This window comes from Neurospora crassa, linkage group I (genome assembly GCF_000182925.2).
Source record: "Neurospora crassa OR74A linkage group I, whole genome shotgun sequence".
Taxonomy (NCBI): Eukaryota; Fungi; Ascomycota; class Sordariomycetes; order Sordariales; family Sordariaceae; genus Neurospora; species Neurospora crassa.
In genome coordinates this window covers 3265926-3284226 of record NC_026501.1, presented here as the reverse complement: position 1 = coordinate 3284226, position 18301 = coordinate 3265926, and the positions used below count along the sequence as shown (strand labels likewise).

General features: G+C 51.2%; 6 protein-coding genes across 6 annotated transcripts; 2 read left to right on the top strand and 4 right to left on the bottom strand.

Annotated features, from left to right (window-relative positions):
• Positions 1-85: 85 nt before the first annotated feature.
• On the bottom strand, positions 86-2341 carry NCU02712 (acetate kinase). The gene is made up of 2 exons (XM_960392.3): positions 1105-2341; positions 86-996 (listed from the first exon to the last, which is right to left on the bottom strand). The coding sequence occupies exons 1-2, from the start codon at positions 1938-1940 to the stop codon at positions 423-425; spliced, it is 1410 nt and encodes a 469-aa protein (XP_965485.3). The 5' UTR covers positions 1941-2341; the 3' UTR covers positions 86-422.
• Positions 2342-3123: 782 nt separating this feature from the next.
• On the top strand, positions 3124-4374 carry NCU02711 (hypothetical protein). The gene is made up of 2 exons (XM_960391.2): positions 3124-3532; positions 3644-4374. Exons 1-2 carry the CDS (start codon positions 3317-3319, stop codon positions 4364-4366), a joined length of 939 nt encoding a protein of 312 aa, XP_965484.1. The 5' UTR covers positions 3124-3316; the 3' UTR covers positions 4367-4374.
• A 2192-nt stretch (positions 4375-6566) lies between these two features.
• Positions 6567-8695, bottom strand: NCU02710 (hypothetical protein; the record flags this gene model as incomplete). The annotated part of the gene is made up of 3 exons (XM_960390.1): positions 6567-7823; positions 7874-8141; positions 8259-8695. 3 exons carry the CDS (start codon positions 8693-8695, stop codon positions 6567-6569), a joined length of 1962 nt encoding a protein of 653 aa, XP_965483.1.
• A 2638-nt stretch (positions 8696-11333) lies between these two features.
• Positions 11334-14517, bottom strand: ti (tiny). The gene is made up of 5 exons (XM_001728356.2): positions 14098-14517; positions 13866-13889; positions 13069-13743; positions 11864-13013; positions 11334-11812 (listed from the first exon to the last, which is right to left on the bottom strand). Exons 1-5 carry the CDS (start codon positions 14225-14227, stop codon positions 11542-11544), a joined length of 2250 nt encoding a protein of 749 aa, XP_001728408.1. The 5' UTR covers positions 14228-14517; the 3' UTR covers positions 11334-11541.
• A 176-nt stretch (positions 14518-14693) lies between these two features.
• On the bottom strand, positions 14694-16319 carry NCU10498 (60S ribosomal protein L35). Its single transcript, XM_001728357.2, has 4 exons — positions 16183-16319; positions 15853-15992; positions 15499-15724; positions 14694-15375 (listed from the first exon to the last, which is right to left on the bottom strand). The coding sequence occupies exons 1-4, from the start codon at positions 16183-16185 to the stop codon at positions 15367-15369; spliced, it is 378 nt and encodes a 125-aa protein (XP_001728409.1). The 5' UTR covers positions 16186-16319; the 3' UTR covers positions 14694-15366.
• Positions 16320-16422: 103 nt separating this feature from the next.
• NCU02707 (60S ribosomal protein L6) lies at positions 16423-18255 on the top strand. Its single transcript, XM_960387.3, has 3 exons — positions 16423-16658; positions 16923-17258; positions 17319-18255. Exons 1-3 carry the CDS (start codon positions 16539-16541, stop codon positions 17469-17471), a joined length of 609 nt encoding a protein of 202 aa, XP_965480.2. The 5' UTR covers positions 16423-16538; the 3' UTR covers positions 17472-18255.
• Positions 18256-18301: the final 46 nt, after the last annotated feature.

The following is an 18301-nucleotide window of genomic DNA, read 5'->3' as shown; positions in this document are numbered from 1 at the left end:
ATGTAGATGTGTCGTCGTTTTTCATCTGTTACTCGTTAAAGGTCCTGCACCTACATCTGCACACTGTTACAGGCAGACATACTTAGCGGTAGATACTTACTCCTGGCTGGAGCTGGCACCTCAACGTGCTTTGCAAGGAAATAGACGCATGTATGCAGGCCTAACTAAGCGTTTCGTTTCATCTGAACCCTATTTTCCAAAATGGATCTTGAGCAACTTTGGTCAATGCATGTGCTTTATTACTTTTTCAACATGCTGGACCTCCCAAAGGCGTCCATGTCCAACAAACTGAACTTGCCTGCTCTCATTCCAACTGAGTCTCCGTTTCCTCTCTCAACTCGGGCTTCTTTTTGCTTAAATCGATGTTTTTTTTCTTTCCCCTCTATCGAAAACTACCATCCACCCCCACGCACTGCACCACCTCATCGCCAAAATTCCCCATCCTCGGCACATGCCCTCGCCATCTCAAACTGCTCGTCAGTCTTGCAAACCAATACCCTATGCTCTCTCCCATCTTTACCCCCCTTCTTTGAGTTTGGAGGAGCAATTTCGATAACATCATGACTATCATCCAACTCCTCTTTGACCCTCGTCTCATTCGCCTCCTTATCCACGGGTCCAAACCCAAGACAGCTGACCTGCTCAATGACCGCTGCCCGCAGCCGATCGCTCTTCTCACCGATGCCGCCGGCGAATACGAGCGCGTCGACTTGTCCTTGGAGCGAGACGTAGTATGAGCCAATGTAGGCGCAGATACGTTCGACGAAAATATCGAATGCTAGACGCATTTTGGCAACTTCTTCCGGAGATAGATGGGAGGTGGTGTCTGAAGAGGAGGGGTCCAAAGCGGCGGTGATGGTGCCAAAGTTGGTGGTGCCCGTCAGAGCTTTCCAACCGGATTGCTTGTTGAGGATCTCTTCGGCGCGGGAGATGTGGAGATCTTTCGTGGAGGCCGGGGAGAGCTTGCCTACGTCGCTGGCGTAATGGAAGACAAGACTGGACGAGGCGTGGGAAAAGACGGATTAGTTTGGGGAAAGAAAGGGATTGGGGAAGATGAGATCTCTGGGGGGGCAGGGGAAAAAACAAGACAAAGTGGAAACTAACCTAGGATCGACACTCCCGCTTCTCGTGGCACCAGGAAGTCCAGCTAGGGGAGTTAATCCCATGCTGTTATCAAGGCTCTTTCCGCCCTTGATGGCGCACGCACTCGCTCCGGATCCGAGATGGAGAGCGATGATGTTGACATCCTCGACCTTCTTACCCAAAAACTCGGCGGTGGCACGGGTGATGAAGGCGTAGCTGATGCCGTGGAAGCCATACTTCCTCAGATGGTTGTTCCGCGCGATGTCCTGGTTGATGGGGTACGTCCGGATGTGCTCGGGGATGGTGTGGTGAAATTGGCTGTCGAAGCAGGCGATGTTAAAGGTCGTCTTGGGCATGTCGCTCATGCAGCGGTGGACGATGACGAGGCTAGTGGAGTTGTGCAGCGGCGCCAGGTCGTTTAGCTTCTCGAGGTTGTGATAGGTTTCGTCCGAGATCAGCTTGGGCCGCACAAAGTCTCCGCCGTGAACGATGCGGTGGCAGATGTAGGCGATGTCCTCCTTGCTGCTGATCTCGGGGACGCCATTGTCGTCGATCAAGGCCTTGACGAGGATATCGAAGGCATCGGCTTGGGTGGACACCTTTTGATCTTTGACTTCCTCGTCGTTGATTACTTTCTCGCCATGCCGTGTATATCGAAGGGTGGGAGGTGGTGCGGTCAGGCCGCTTATTTGGGCTTCGGCAAGCTGGATGGGCGCTTGGCCGAAGAGAGCGCTGTAGGCTGAGATCTTGACGGAGGAGGACCCAGCATTGACTGAAAGGACAATCTTCTTCATCTTGGCTGATGTACTCTGGAGGCTGTTTAGCATCGGACGGTGAATATCTTCGACATCCTTCATGGTGGGCTACGATGGGGAAGCAGAGGTTAGTGCTTCTTCTAGTTCCTCGGTTATTGATGAGGTCGGCGTCCTGGGTTCGTGGTATCGCCAGGGCAGAGGAGCATGTGAGGATGGTGAGACGGGTTCACCAGTGAGCGAGAATGGCGTCTTATTTCAGCCTTTATTCGAGCGCTGAACACATATCTCTAGCAGCCCCTCTTCCTTGCGTGTTGGACCACGACGACATGTCATAGTGCTTGGTTCGGCTCGTCTAGATAGAGGAAGGATTGACGGCCCGCTAGTGTATAAACATTGTACACTACACCGACGTCCCCGGCCCAACAAGTCATAATGTTTGGCATCTCCTGCTTCTTCCATGATTGGATGAAGTGGCATGAAGGACCGACAGATCGCTCTTGAGCTCCTATGCTGTAGTGTACACTACACTACTGTTAAGCGGTGGGTACGAGCCAGTGTCGGTTGTGGTGGGGTAATAAAGTGGTCTGATAGCTGACAGTATTCGAGTTGCATGACGTCGACGGCCTCATGGCCGAGCTTTTCTGGTAAGCGGGAGTTTTGGAGCGCATGCGGAGAAAGTGGGGGATCCCATGCTGTTCCCCGCACCAAAATTCTGGTTGACATCATTCAAATCAGGGGTTGGTGCTTTTGTTAGTGCAGCCCTACCCGCCTAGGCGGTTCGTCTCAAATGCTTCATTTCGGTTTAGCTCCACCAACTCCTACCACATGAGATGTTTATTTACCCTTTGAAAACTGATTATCATATTGCTGGGCGGTTTCCGTGATAATAGCTTTGCTTAGAATGCTCATAGAGAATCTTGAGCAACGGCGTTAATTAGTAAAGTATTGACAGATTAGGCCTGGACTATCAACATCTCCTATTGCATAGCTACTGACTATCTGTAAGTGAAAACCAGGATCACATATGTTACTGATCATTTGGATTTAGAAAAAGTTTCAGAAATAGCTGTTGCCTGAAGAATCCCTTGACTCTTGTGCAGTGAAGGTCCAAGTTTGAATTGCATACTCTCGTTTGGCGAGTTGGCACGCTGTTACCGACAGTCATAGAAGCAAAACCCTAACCCTGACAGAGAGATATGACAGCCACTCCATTGCCGATGTGCTATCAAAACCTTGCTGCCAAGTGCGGACAAGCCGCCGCACAGCATTTCAGCCAGGCAAACCCCGTGCAAGCACGTCCTACTGAATGTCCGTCCGGGGATAAGCAATTCAATGTCCGTCGTTCACTTCGTTGCTTAACGCTGTTAGGTATCACTCTCACGGCTGCTACAACCATCGCGCTCCTAGGCAACACCTCATGTCGCAATCGGCATGTCTATTGAACGTGATCAATCCCTTGCGTAGGTGGTTGTTCCATCATGACGGGCAAGCGGTTTACCGAGGACCAGAGAGTCCTTCTTGAAAGGATGCTCACTCTCAGGGACAAACTGTCCAACCACGACATCGCCTTTATTCTGGGCTTTGATGAGCGTACCATCCGTCGAAGGAGGTATGAGTTCGAAGCCAATGGCAGGATCGCACCACCACCAGATGTCAGTAAAAATGCAGAGAAATTAAAGGCTGAGAACCTCGAGGTACGTACTGCGTAGTGTTGTATTTCGCGTTGCCGACTACCTTTATAGTAGGTAGGGGAGGCATGTCTTGGGAACCCGTCAAGCTAACATTCGCACCTCGCTGTCGAACAGAAACTTGTGGAGTGGCTCAAGTACAACGACGATGCCTTGATCGAAGACATGCAAAAGTTTCTCAAAGAGGCCTGTGATTGCAACGTCAGCAGGGCCACCATCAGCAGACAACTGAAGAAAGTTACCAAAGAAGACAGGCAACTGGGTCGCGTCAAGCGTCTAAAGGCTCGGGAAAAGAGGGCAGCTGAGGGCCGTGACTTTGACTTCACTGCTCCTTCGCGAAGTGCGACTGCCAGCGTGGATAGAGATAGTGTCGTCGGTGAAACAACACAATCACAACAGCAAGATCAGCAACAACAACAGCAGCAGCAAGAACTGGGGCATCAGCAACAACACAAACAGCTACGGAAACTACCGCCAGGGCAGAAGGAGCTACCGCAAGTACCACAGCAACAGGGACGGCAACAACAACAACAACAACAACAACAACAACAACAACAACAACAACAACAACAACAACAACAACAACAACAACAACAACAACAACAACAACAACAACAACAACAACAACAACAACAACAACAACAACAACAACAACAACAACAACAACAACAACAACAGGCACAGGCACAGGCACCACCAGAAGCTCGGTTCGAACCATTCCAACCTTCAGGTTTGGACTTTCCAACTCCCGAGCAAGCCCTTCTCTCCCTATCTCGGACCCAGCCACAAGGCCCACCACTACCACTTGCAGAAAGTAGTAGGGCAGCAGCACAAAAGTAAACAAGAACACCTGGATGTCTAGGGAGATTTCACCGCCTCTTTGTATCTTGCTTGTTTACGGACTGAAATAGGGATGGGGTTGCGCGGCAATATCGAGGACGTTGACACAGGAGTAGTTCCATGGATGGATACATGATGAATGCACGTTGTCGGTTTTTTTTTTTATTTTTTTTTTTTATTTTTAATTTTCTTTTTCTTCCCACACCTTAATGTAGAAGCTGCTACATGGCTTGGGTCAGTATACCAACCGACCTCTAGCGAATGAAAACTCTATGGATGGCGTAGGTGTGGGAGGGTTGTGGTTTTCACTTATTCACATTCGAGGTTAGGCTTTGAGCTCATTTTTGCTTTGGTTTGTTTTTGTCTTTTTTCTTTGGGGGGTTTTGGTCGGTATACTAGCCGACCTCTAGCATAAGAGCTACCTTGAGAGCTATGCGGTATTAATGTTCTCCCAGCACTTTTGGGTGTACACTTTGTTCAACCAGCAACATTCGACTCATGGGCACTTCTGGGTAGTGTGTTCTACGGTTAAAAGGGTTATTGTAGGGTTTGGGTAAAGCCAAAACCTTAAACAGTAATCCGTATACGTAGAAACAGCAGATCGTCTGGGAACTCTCCAAGGATGCTGTAGTGTTGTGCTGTTATTTTTCTGCGGTATGAAAACACATATGAAGAGAGATGTAGTAAGGGAAACTCTTCAATTGGGATAGCAAAACATCAGATATGGCCAACACGCCGCGTGACAAAACATATTGAGAACCCTGCCTTCTCTTTCCTGTTAGCATTGCGAGTAGGTGATTTGTGCACAGCGCCAATGTATAAAACAATAGCTGTCACCTCGTGAACCACAGATTTGATCCGTGATACATTGTCTGTCTATAGGCTTTTCTCTGTTTCCCAAGTTTGTGTCCGCCGTCCTCGCTCTCTCCCGCTGTGCTAGCATCGATCAACGAGAGCCTGGCAAACAAAATGAGCTCATTGCTCTAAAATCCATTTCACCTTGTCCTAAGAGCAATGTTTGAAAAGCGAATAGATAAAGCTCTGTGTACCGGAGGCTTAAATCCCCTGCAAATTTTTGACCCAACCTGGGTTCTCTTGACTTCCTCCCTTTTTCTTTTTACTTATTCACTCTGCTATTCCGCTTGCTCGTCTTATGGTTCCATTTGTACATGCTCATTTACGAATCTTAGCAAAAGAATGCGCAAGGGAAAGGATGGCTACCGTGACCAGCGTTAAAATGGCACTACCACCAAAGCCTGCCTGTTCTCTTTGTGAAGTAGGGGTCGTGTATTCTGTATTAATGTGGAAACTAGAAAAGAGAGGGTCAGTACATACTGGTTGTTCTACTCCGACGATCGCGCTACGATTTGTTCGACGCTTTGGGTTTCGTTCTTCCACAAGTAGCATTGCGTGTCACGTACAGCCATACTGTAGGCTTTGCTATGGACCGGGTGTCAACTGATTGGTTGTGATGCTTGGGTATTTGTTTATGCCGGACTCAAGAGGTGTATAGCGGTTGCCACTCGCTAGTTTCCCACGTTTTCGAGGTAAAGCCTTTTAATGACAAGTGTCATTCTGCCATTCTCTTCTGGGTCTATCAGTGAGGGATGTTCCAAGGGCTATCCGATGTAGTGGTACTTTGCCATGTACAAGACTCAATAGTTCCGTGCCTATTACATCGGGTTTGCTGAACCCTGAGCCCCCTCGGTGTGTGTCTTATCATGAACAGAATGAACTTGATGCCACTGATGTGAGTCTGCCTTGTTCTTCCTGCCAGCCCGGGAGAAAAGGTTTCCACACCTGCGCTAATATCATAATGAATCTGCCTTATAAGAGCAGGAAGAAGTTCGGATGAATGTGCCTTCATGTCGTCTCGCCAGGCCAAGAACAGCAAGGAGAATGTATGAAGCTTTGCACTGTAAGCATAATGTCTTACCGCTCGGTACAACAACCAAGTGTGCTTGTTATGACCGTTCAGCATAACAGGTATATGTAGCAAAGGGGCTAGAGAAACCGATGAAAAATAGGCATGGGTACATGATTAGAGTGAAACTAAACATTATAGTAGCCACATGGCTACGGTCTTAAGAAGAGGGAGAATGCGGAAGATCAGTGAATATGATAGACAGTATACTCAGCCAGGAAGTAACGTGCAGGCAGTGGGTGAAGGAGTAATAAGGAAATGGTTAATAATCAGAACCTATAAATTCAACGCAGACGAGCCACTGTCTTCCTTTGTTCCGTTTCTGCGGGAATGACGCATGCGAAAAGCAACTTGACTCACCTCTTCACCAGCTGGAGATTCCGGCTCTGCAACCTCCGCTTTAGGCGCTCCTGGAGTGACGCCCTGCCACACACCGACCGTTTCGACTGACAAGGAGTCGCTGACATTGCGCACGTGGCCATGGGGAGGCGATCCGGGAATGACACTTGCTCTCTTAGACCGACGTTTCTCTAAGTACTCGTAGGCCGCCGGCTCCGTCATATTGTATGAGCCGGGAGGCCATGTGTTGTAGTTGTCTGTCGATCCATTCCGCGGTGTCAACTTGGAATCAGGCTCTGACCAGCTACTCATGGAGGCAAAGAAGGCATCGGCGCGCTTGCCCTCAGCTGTTTCGTAGAACATGTCGGAGAGCCCTTTGGGCTGGTTGTTGTCCACCTCTCCCCGCCCAGTCGGCCAATGGAATTGTCTAGGAGTAGTATGTTGAGGAGGGTAATTCGGGTAGTTCTCTTTGTTGCGGTAGGATGTGAAGTTATTGTCCGAGGGGTGCACAGTCTGATTGCTTGCTTGTGATTGCATTGATGGTTGACGCTGATACTCTGAATGATAACGCGCATTACCATCTTTCCAAGAGAACTGAGAAAGGTGATCGTGGAGCGGGCTTCCAGGGCATTTCTCATCCGAAAACACGGTTTGCTGCGTTATATGAACGTCCCCAGTGGGAACTGTGAGCAAAATCTCTGGCAAGCTGATTTCATGGGTGCCACGATGGTGCTTGGCTTGACGGTTGCAAATGTCCTCTTGGCCAAGGATCTCATGATAGTTCACATGGAGATTCTCGTGGAGCTGGCCCTCGTTAACTTGATCGTAGCTATAGGTGGCAGTAGACCTCTTGCGTTGAGGAGGAGGACTATCGTCAACTGGGATCTGCCATGACTGTGAATAGTAGACGTCTAAGCGACTAGAAGGATCGTGCTTTCCAGGTGCAGAATAAGCGACAGGCCTCAGGATTTGACCCTGAGATGAGCTTTCAGCTACGGGCCGTGACACCAAACTTTCGGTCATGGCATGAGACTTCGAAAGATGATGCTGATGACCTGGATCAGAGCTAACGACAGGTGCCGAAGCTTTCAGGTATTGCATTTCCTGAGCTTGCGTGTTGGAAGGCATGGGTTCGACCACAGCTGGGCCATCTCGAGGGCCATCGTCAGCTGGTCTGATGTCTTTGAGGCGATTCTGCTGGATTGTAAGTAAGATCCGCGTCGCTAGGGCATGACCAAGCTTACCAGGGAATTTCCGGCATGGTCCTTTTCATCACCACTTTCTCGCTTCTTGCTATTGTTGCTAGCGTCATCGTCCACTTTAGCTGGGGCATAAATGGCAAATTCACTCTTGTGAGGTAGCTTAGCCCACTTGCAGCATGGATGGCACAGCTGGTGACGAGGAGGGACCTCCGTTCCGGAGGGGTAATGCTCATGGAATTTATGGGACCTGATAGTGCCACACTGCGCGCACCAGTGGAATTTTTTGATGTCCGTGAGCGTCCTCTTATTACTATTGTTGGGCTTTAGGTCGAGTTCCATATCCCGGTCAAGGCGCCGATGACAGATGCGGCAAAGACTACGCTGTGGTTCCTCTCCGCGGCAATATCTATGCCTGAAATCGACATACCGCACGTCTCTGGGACGACTGCAGGCGAAGCAATGTCGAGTGTCGTGCTTGCAATCATAGACCTCGGGAAGAAGGCCATTCAAGGGACATGTGTTGGAACCGGTCTCGTTGTTGCCGTTGATGGCAACGTCTGGGATAGTTGCATACTCGCCATATGCGGTCTCCTTGCTCGTTGATACAGAATTCTTGGCTTGGGAGTCGGGTTGTTTGTTACCCTGATTGTTGGCCTGGTCGTCGATATGCTGACCAAGCTGCTCGTCAACGTGTTCATCGACCTGCCCGTTACCCTGCTCACCCGATCCCTCATTGACTTGCACACCATGCTGCTTGTCGCCATGCTCATCAACCTTCTCGTTCAACTGCGCGTGCGAATGCTCCTCGTTTACCGGATTTATGTACATGGATGCAATTTCAGTAGACTCTGGACGAGGGGACATGATGGGGTCCACGCGATTTGAAGTACTTTTCCGAGGGTTCAGGGTTGGCTTTATAGAAGCAGCGGCTGACGTAGTGATGAAGGAATCGCAGCCATGTTGTCGAGTTTTTGAGGTCCTAGAAGTTGCGCAAGATGGACTCCTTAAATCCGTACGAGAAGCTGCTATAGAGGTTGTATGTGATGGAATATTGGACACTGTGATAGAAGGAGTCCTAGAAGCTGCACAAGACGGTGCCCTAGAAGTTGCACGGGAAGGCGTTCTAAACGCATTGGGCAAGACTGCAGTAGAATCCCAATCTGAAGAGACAGTGGCAGCCGTGGATGAAGCATTTGTACGAAATGCGGAAGGGACTGCCATAGGAACCGATACCTCAGACGCTGTCGCCGTCCTGGATCTGGGCACAGATGCCGAAGGAAGTGCATGAGTTTTCATAGAGATTGATGAAGCCGACAATGAAAAAGCCGTAAGCCATTCAGGTGCTGCGGACTGAGACGACAGTGGAGGTGCATCGAAATCAGGGTTTGGAGTTGGGGACGGGGAGTGAGGTGACTTCGGATTATCCAAGCCCTTGTCTTGCTTTTGAGCCAGCATCTTCTGGTAGTGAGCCTCGAACTTGTCGTAGTTGGGTGTTGATAGCTTATCAACCAATCCACGGAGATGAGCATTCGACTTGACGAAGCGAACTTGACGGCCTGGCGCCTGTTTGGTAAACTGGCGTTGGTAAGAACGACTGTTGGATACTTTTTTTGTCTGGCATTGATTGCCATCCGAAACATTGGCATAATCTCTCCGGGGCTCATTCCTCGTTATGGCTGTTTTCGGTGCAAAAACTGACGCAGACTCGCGATTGAACCGATCGTCACTCTTTGATTTACCATAAGACTTCTTCTGGTGTGCAATCGATCTTTCTGAGCCGGAAGATTCAAGATTGGTATCTTCACGCATGGTCTTGCGTCTGTAACTCCCATCAATGCGTAGTGACTTTGATTTGGCAGCAGCCCTGGAAGAGGAAGTCATAGATCTGGTCCCTCGCTGAGTAGGAAGTTGGATAGTGGTCGGAGTACGAGGAACGGACTGGCTTCTGGTGGAAGGTTCAGAGAAGCCATTGCAACTGGCTTGGAAGAGGGCGTAGCGGCTATTGGACTCGACATCCGCGCTGCTTGTGTGACCATGTCGATCTGAAGAGGGATATTCCCAAGATTGGTCGTCCTCGTAATCCTAGGACTCGGACTCGTCATCTTGGAAAGTATCTGGATCCCGGGGCTCCAGGCTCTCTGGCCAAGCACCTGGATGATCTGACTTTGATCGCGTTCCCGCTCGCTGATGACGACGCTTGATCTCTGAGGTCTCTGAGGTGCTTTGCGAGTGACGACCGGTTGAAGACTGCCCTGCAAGACTGCTCGAGCGACTAGCCACAAGATTGTCAGGCTCCAATCGATCTTGCACTGTTAAATTTCGAAGTAGTCTAGCCACGCCCTTAACACTAAGCAACGTGTCCACAACGGACGCACGCTTCTTACGAGGCATGGTGGTGTCGCGAAGAAAAATCTCTGTGTCTGAGAGTGATTTTCTGGCTGGCAATATCGAATTGTGACGGTCAGCTTGCAATTTTTGCCAAGGGAGAGGGTTTTGAGTAACCAAGGATCAAAACGTTAAGTGAAGGGTAGAGGCGGGGCCTCCTGGCGGCAAATTCTGGCTATTTGACCGGCCGATGTTTTTCGAAGAAGAACGACAAAGGAGTATCGTGGGGGGCTTGAGGTAGTTTAAGGAGTCGTGAATGACCCGCGACACACAAACTGAGTGTCGATGCGGTCGTGCTTCGCGAGAGGAACAATTGAAGGTAAAAGTGCGGATGGCTTACCTTGTCGCGTATCAAGCGCGCCACCCGTCTGACCGTGGGCAGTGATCTCTGGATATAACGCCGTACGCGGTCGAGGCAATCCAAAGATATTGTTCTATCGCGAAGTTGAGCCTGCAAAAAGGTATACGCAAAGAAAAGTGTAAATGAAGGGAAGTAGTTGCAAAAACGAAAAGAAACAACCACAAATACCCGATCTTGAGGAACTAACACTTTACTAGTGAAAGAAAACGACCCGACAACTATTTGTTAGCAGAGTGGTGGAAGTGAATGGGAAAAAGGGGACGACGACGGAAGGTGCCCAGGATGTCGGAAACCGTGGAGATACTCCACCGCGTACCGAGTGTAATGGTAACGATATGAAATTTTTTGGACTGGTAATACAAAATGGTCTCGGGCAGCGGAGAAATTGAGGTGTCGAAGAGTGTAGGAGGGTTGCCAGAGACGGGCAACAGAGGCGCGGGGGTGGAAGGATGGTTTTGAAGGCTGAAGAGCAAAGAGTTAAGTTACGAGTTTGGGACCTGGCGGGGGTTAGACGCGACCGGAATCTCTTGACTCAAGCAGGACGCGTTAGTAGTTGGGACTCTCCGAAAGATGCAGGAGTGAGAATGGTCTAGAACCGCGAATAGAGGACCTGGTTCGGATGAAAACTTGCAGGATCCCTTTGGCCGGTCGCTACACGCGACAACAATGCGTGAAACTGTCAGTACCACTCCTGGAAAGTGGAAATGACTTCAGTTGCGTCCGACATCGTTACCGATACGGGCGGGACTTCCTATGAAACGTATTGATCTTCGTGTAACAAGTAGGGGATGAGATGACTGTTACTCACAATGCAGTCGAAAGGAACAATTCATATTCACCCCAACACAGACGCTAACTTATACAGTGCCAACCTCGCTTTTTCTGTTCACTCATCCGGTTTGAACCAGTAAATAACTTCAAATATCATCTATAGATCTGCTTATGCCCCGTCCATGCGACCATCTCAGTCTACACGCAGAACCCGAGGTCCCTTCTTCTTTATCACCTTTTTCTTCTTCTGGCCGCGCTCAAATGCAGAAGCAGAAGCATGGTCACGGCCTAGGTTATCGAGGTCCTTGACCTTGTAAATGCGGATAATCCAGTTTTCGCTCGTGAAGGCCTCCTCGATGGTGTTGAGAACCGGGCCTTCGTCGGGAAGGCGGACGCCACGGACGCGATCTTGAGCCTGTCCAGGGGGAAAGAGGTTGTTGTAGTTATAATACGACATCTTGTACCTGTGAAACAGTTAGTAATAGACGGGGCCGTGGAAGCAGGACTGCACTCACATCAAGCTGTTCTTCATGGTGTCGGTAGCCCCGGCATCGACACGATATTCACCGCGAGGCGTAAAGAACTCGCGCTCCTTGACCTCATCAGGCCAAATGCCCTCGGCAATACGAACCATCCAGAGGAACTTGTTAATATCGTCGCCGGAATATCCCAAAAGGCCACCGAAAACAATCAAGACATAGTCCACCTCGTGTTGGCGCATGATGGGATAGCTGACTTCCTCGCGGGAGGCCATGGCCTTGCCGACAGTCGCGATGTGTGTGTTGTTCCAGGTGTTGTTGTCGACAAGCGTGGGACGGTCGGCCATGCCACCAATCTGGTAGCCATAATCCCACCAAGACATGATCTTGGCGTCATACTTGGTGTTCTGGCGCAACCACTGATACGCCTCACGATAATCGTCAATGATGTGCTGGCTACCATCGGGCATCCTACTGGCCAAGACGACTGAAGGTGACGAATAAGCGTTTGAGGTGACCCATGTGCAGTGAGCAACAAACAGCAATAGGTAGGCGGTCATGAGACCAACAATGGTGACCTTGGAGAAGGTCGCATAGATGCCGATGTATGGCTTGTTCGACGCCCTAAGACCCGACTTCGATGCTTTCTTGGAGGTACCGTCGGTAGATTCCTCAGGAAGAAGCTCCTCCGGGGTGGGTGACTTGGCCTTGAGATACGTGTGAAGGATGGTGGAGAGCGCAATGGCCGCCGCAACGCAAACAACAGGGGTGAGCGTCAACATGAGACGAACCATGACACCGGCGAAGTAGCTGCCAAACAAGGCGTAAACAATGACGAAGACATGCTCATCAGCCAGCTTCTGGTAGCACAGATAGACGCCAGCGGGCAAGAGCCACACGAGCATGTTGAGGTCGAAGAAGAAGGCGGGCCATGCTGTAGGCTGATGCTCAGAGACCGAGGCGATGATGGGAATGTGAATCTTGGCGTATCCCGTGTCCCACAGGGAGTAGAATCGACCACTCCAGGGAGCAATGAAACCAGCACTGGTAGCAACGACAAGGCCGATGAGGCCGATACCAAAGATACTTCCAGCAAAGACCCACAAGAAGGTCTGGAATTGCCGGCTGGGAATCGCTGAACGAACGTAGTCGAGGAAAGCCAAAAGCTGAAGGAATCCAAAGATGCCTATCAAGTGTCAGTAAAACGACTCGAAAGAGGGGGGCTGGTCAAGTCAACGTACCCAAAGCAGGCATGTGCTCGCTAGTCTTGACAGGCAGAAAACCAACAAAGGGAATCTGCATGCTGGCCAATGTTCCCAATGCATACCAAGTGGTGTACGCAACATAAAGCCTAGTGCTGTAGCGACCCATGCAGATAAGAACAAATGCGTGGAGGGGGAGGAGACAGGTGATGAAGGCATAACCACCCCAGGAAGCAACCATGTAACCGTAGAAGAGGGCGCAAAGAGCTCCCCAAAGCATGGATCCGAGCTTGAGAGCCTTGATCCACAGGTAGAAGGTGAAGACCAGCAGAAAAATGGCAATGGCTTCGTTGTCGTAACTGCCAGCGACCGAACGGGAGATATAGCCAGGGGCAATACCCATGAAGATGGCGGCAAGGAGACCGGCGGACGAAGACGGGGTCATCTCGTTGGTGAGGAGGTAAGCGGCGTAGGCAGTAAGACCGGAAAAGGCCGGTGCAAGAAGAACGCAGACATTCCGGATGTCGACGGGAATCGAGAGAGCCCTCAGAGCGTGGTAAATGACACCGCTGGTGACCATGAGCCCGGGATAGAGAGTACCTCCAGTGACGCGGCCCAGGGGATGCCATGTCCGGTCATCGAACCAGTCCCAAAACTTGTAGAATCCATTTGCGACCAAGTATTTTGTCGCTCGGAAGTTGAACCAAGGATCGACTATACGGGAGTTAGTGATGCATTATCGTAAGGATTTCGGTGTTGTTGCGGTGCCTGTGGACGTAGTTCAAGTTGGCGCTGTGGATTGGGGAGGAAGCAAGCTTGTTAGCTCGGGAACTGACATTCATGGATGATAGATTCGAAACCTGGTTGCACGCAAGCGGTTAGCAGTCATAATTATAATTGAAAGTAAAATGTATTCAAACGATTAGCCTCTTGGACAATTGGGGCAAAGGATAGCTTTGCGGACGGTTTGGAGGGGTTCAATTTTGTGACATTGCTGCCCAGCTCGTCCGGAGCTTCACTCTGCCGCGCATGTTCCACGTCAAGGAAGCTGGGGACTGGGAGGCTTACGAATAACAGAAAACAGGCGGCTTGAGATAGCGGCACCGGCGACAAGCAAGAGGATAATCACTCGCAGCAATGTGCGGGTGCTATCCCCTTTGCCCGCGCTGGCGAGACGTTCTAGGGAATCGGCCGACATGATGGCCGTGGTCTGGTAGTTTGTGCGTCCTCGCGATGGTGCAGGTTGTTGGAGAGCTTCGCTGTCACTGACGGACTGGTGGAGGTCCAGCCAGAGTCCAATCCCCAATGCGCCCGCCACAAGAGGACAGTTGGAGCTTCCACCACCTCATCACAGACACAGAGCTGGTCCATGCTTGGCACGCATCACGCTAAAGACTCGCTAGCGCCGTTCCATTGCTATTCTGCCGGGCGGTCAGAGACAAATAATAGTCTGTTTGACTTGGACCACGCTGTCAGTGTTCGCAAATTGGTCAAAACCATGCATTAACAGAGCATATAAGGTGGCAGGATTGGTGTAATGCATTCTATATCGTCGATATTCTGTAGGACGGCTGTTGGTGCGCATTTGGCCATGGTGGGAGCGGCATTGTACGAATACACTGGAGACATAACGACAATTGACAGTGTCCATGAGTGTGGACTCAGGGGGGTGTCAACAAACAGGACTGAGATTGGCAGCGCAGAGCCGCAAAAGACGTGGACGTCGCTCAGATACGTGACCGCAGGAGGTACCTGTAGTGTGTACATACTACGCAGATGGCCGAAATACGTCACATTCTGCCAAGCACAGCAAAGGCGAGACGATCATCACTCCAGGACCAGGAGAATAGAGGGACATCATGAAGAACAGTCAAAGAGCCAAGGACAAATCCGTTCGCGACGCAGCCCTGGAAAGATTCCCATCCCAGACAACTGCGCTCTTTTCTAGGCAACTATGTGTACCTGGCTACACCAATCAGCCCCAGAAGAGCCGTTGTATCGCACAGAGGGACCCAAGCCATGAGCCCCCTTCCTGCAATCTTCGATCAGAACAACATCCGGCCGGGGGGTCGTCAAGTATCCAACGTGGGTATCATCATGAACGATCCGTCTGCGGTGGTGGCGATGGTGGTGGTTCAGCCCGTGGCATTCATTTCGGCAGCTATGGAGCTACCTAGCCGGATCAAGATTTTCGTTGACCTCGTTGATAGCACCCAAAAAACCCGTTCAAGCATGCTCCATTGATGATGCAGTGTGTCGAGTGCGAAATCCTTTTTCAAAACCGCGCTGCCTGTTTAAATACCCACAACCAACCCCTTAACCCCAGAAGAAGCACATTTAAGCGGCCTGGAGACACGCATGTTAGCATGGTCTTGGTTCTTCGTATTTGGATCGGCATTCGACACCATGTGCAATGGAGGGAACTTTGCGTCTCTCATCCATTGAGGCCGGCGCATTGTGTAATCGTACCTTGACGGCAAACTTGCGGAGGGGGAAGTGGGTGGTGCGCTTCTTGGTCTTCTCAAGAACGCGGGAAGCGTCCTCCTTGGAAAGACGGCGGCGGATAGCGCGGGTCTGCTTGGCGCGGAGATCGAGAGGGAGGTACTTCTTGTTCTTGTAGAAGAGACGAAGCTGAGCCCTCTGCTTGGCGTTGATGATGGTAAGGACACGAGCGATCGACTTGCGGAGGTCGTGGCTGTAAAAAGATGCGCCTGTCAGCCAACCCGTTCAATCCTCCCTGATATTCCCAAAGATTCGTCCAAGTTCCCATATCCCGTTTTCGAAGTGGCTCGTGGTGAATCGGCGGGTGCAAAATCGACGTACATCTTGTTGAGCTTGGTGCCGGAAGAGACGATCTTCTGGATGCGAAGCTGACCCAACTCAGTCTTCAGCTCACCGAGCTGCTTGGTGAGCTCGTCCTTGTTCTTGGACCAGAGAGCGCCGGCCTTGACCTTTCCAGAAGACTATAACGATTTGGAGTCAGCCAATGCACCGCATTTCCAAAAACTTCCGTCTGCCATCGGTTGGCGTCTGCGATATCGTCGCAAATGAGATCATCGGCGAAGTGCAGCAATTGCCAAACAAGACATCGATGAAATTGGCAGCATAACAGTGCCCCCCCAAGAGCCGTCGGACGTGAAGGGCCGTACGTACCATCTTGAATGTGATTGACGTCGAGCTTGAAGGACGTTGGGTGAGTAGGGCTTGACCACGACAAGTATCAGAGGATCGCGGTCTTCAGGCACTCGCTATCCAACAAAATCTGAGAGGTGTGGATGCGCAAAATCGCAGGGAGGGCGGAAAACCCTACCGTTTCCGAGGTGGCCCGTGCGTTGCCGCCTGCCAAAGGTGAACGGTCCCGCAAAATCCCAATGCGGTTAGCTTGGGGTTTGGGTCTTCGTAACATGCACACAACCGGGGCCACTCCAACATTTCTAAAATCTCGAGCAGCAGTCAGGAAGTTGACGACGATTCTGCACTAACCTCACCACCCAGCCAAAGTCCACACAATGTCGTCCGCGGCGGCTCCCCAGACGAAGACCTTTGGCAAGGCGACCCGGACGGTCCCTCACTCGTCCGAGAAGGCCCAGAAATGGTACCCTGCTGAGGATGAGGCCCAGCCTCGCAAGGTACGTGCATGCACAAGTTTTCCAAGCGACCGGCGACGTTTTTGGCGAAGTATCGCGAGATGCACTTGGTGGAATTGCGGCCGGTTTGGCGGTTATCGATTTGGCGCGGAAATGGGGACAACCAGGGCGCAAGTGGAGGGCGGCAGCACTTGCTGCGATTTTGGACTTTGGACCGCAAAGTGCATGTCGTGGAGGCGACGACAAGAGGCGGACATTCCCAAACTCTGCGAATACAACTGATTCTAACTACCATGTTCTCTACAGGTCCGCAAGACCATCCGCCCGTGGTCTCCCCGCAGCACCCTCGTCCCCGGCACCGTCCTGATCCTCCTCGCTGGCCGTTTCCGTGGCAAGCGCGTCGTCCTCCTCAAGGCTCTCGACCAGGGTGTTCTTCTCGTCACCGGCCCTTTCAAGATCAACGGTGTTCCCCTCCGTCGCGTCAACGCCCGCTACGTCATCGCCACTTCCCAGAAGGTCGATCTCGCTGGCATCGACGAGGCCAAGATCAACGAGATCGCTCAGCCCAAGTACTTCACCGCCGAGAAGTCCAAGGAGAAGGCTGGTGAGGAGGCTTTCTTCAAGCAGGGCGAGAAGCCCCAGGTACGACTTGGGAATTCCGAGCTGGAACACGGGGCGCACAATGCTGACATAGTGATGCAGAAGAAGGAGGTTTCCAGCAGCCGCGTTGCCGACCAGAAGGCCATCGACAAGGCCCTCATCGCCAACATCAAGAAGGTCGAGTTCCTCGCCAGCTACCTCGCCTCTTCTTTCACCCTCCGCAAGGGTGACAAGCCCCACGAGATGAAGTGGTAGATTGTGGGCATGGGTGCTAGGGGACTGCATGCGGGTGCGGTTCGCGGTATGGCTCGGTCAGTTGCATTTGGACGTTGACGGTTCTCGGGTCCATTACGGCGTCTGTTATGAGGGTTTACAGTCATCAGGATGGTAAAATACGGCTTTCGGTTTGCAGAGGATACGGGTCACGAGCGAAACTCGAGGCATTGGGGACGCCCCATGACAATGTACAGGGGGCTCGTGAAGGCACTCGACTCTCGCAGAGAGCCTGTTCCTCCTGGTATCGCACCAAACCATGCGATTAGGGATCCGTCCAAAGAGCGGAAGATCAATACCTACAGATGCTATTTACTGCGCCTACCGCATACTCGACCATTGATATCCTTCGTGCGTTCTATGTGCGAAACTGCGTCTCTCATTGCGTCGGTGTATGTCTGCGAATCACACGTATTCAGTGAACAGCTACGACGACTGTATGGTGAGTCTTTGCGATTTATCAGCACTTTACAAAGCCCGTGTAAACATGGCTTGGCCCTTCTGTCATATGTCTTTCAACAATAGCTGAGGTATCTTCGCTCGCATGTCTATATGTGTGCTGATTAATCGTGTCCGCCGCGTCCAACAACTTCAGTGTCATCAACCGTGATGGTTATGAACTCGCGCCAACGTTCACGGCCGCAGTTGATGTCTACCACTGTTCAGACGGGAGAACGGTACGGTCCGCAGATATCTCGCGTGATAGTAGTTGTATGAACCTTGATGTCATGCTTGGCCTAGACTCTTGAGATGTGCATCAGCTGCCAGTGCCGAGGCGCTGACACCTGGCATAAGGTGACATGGAATGTATC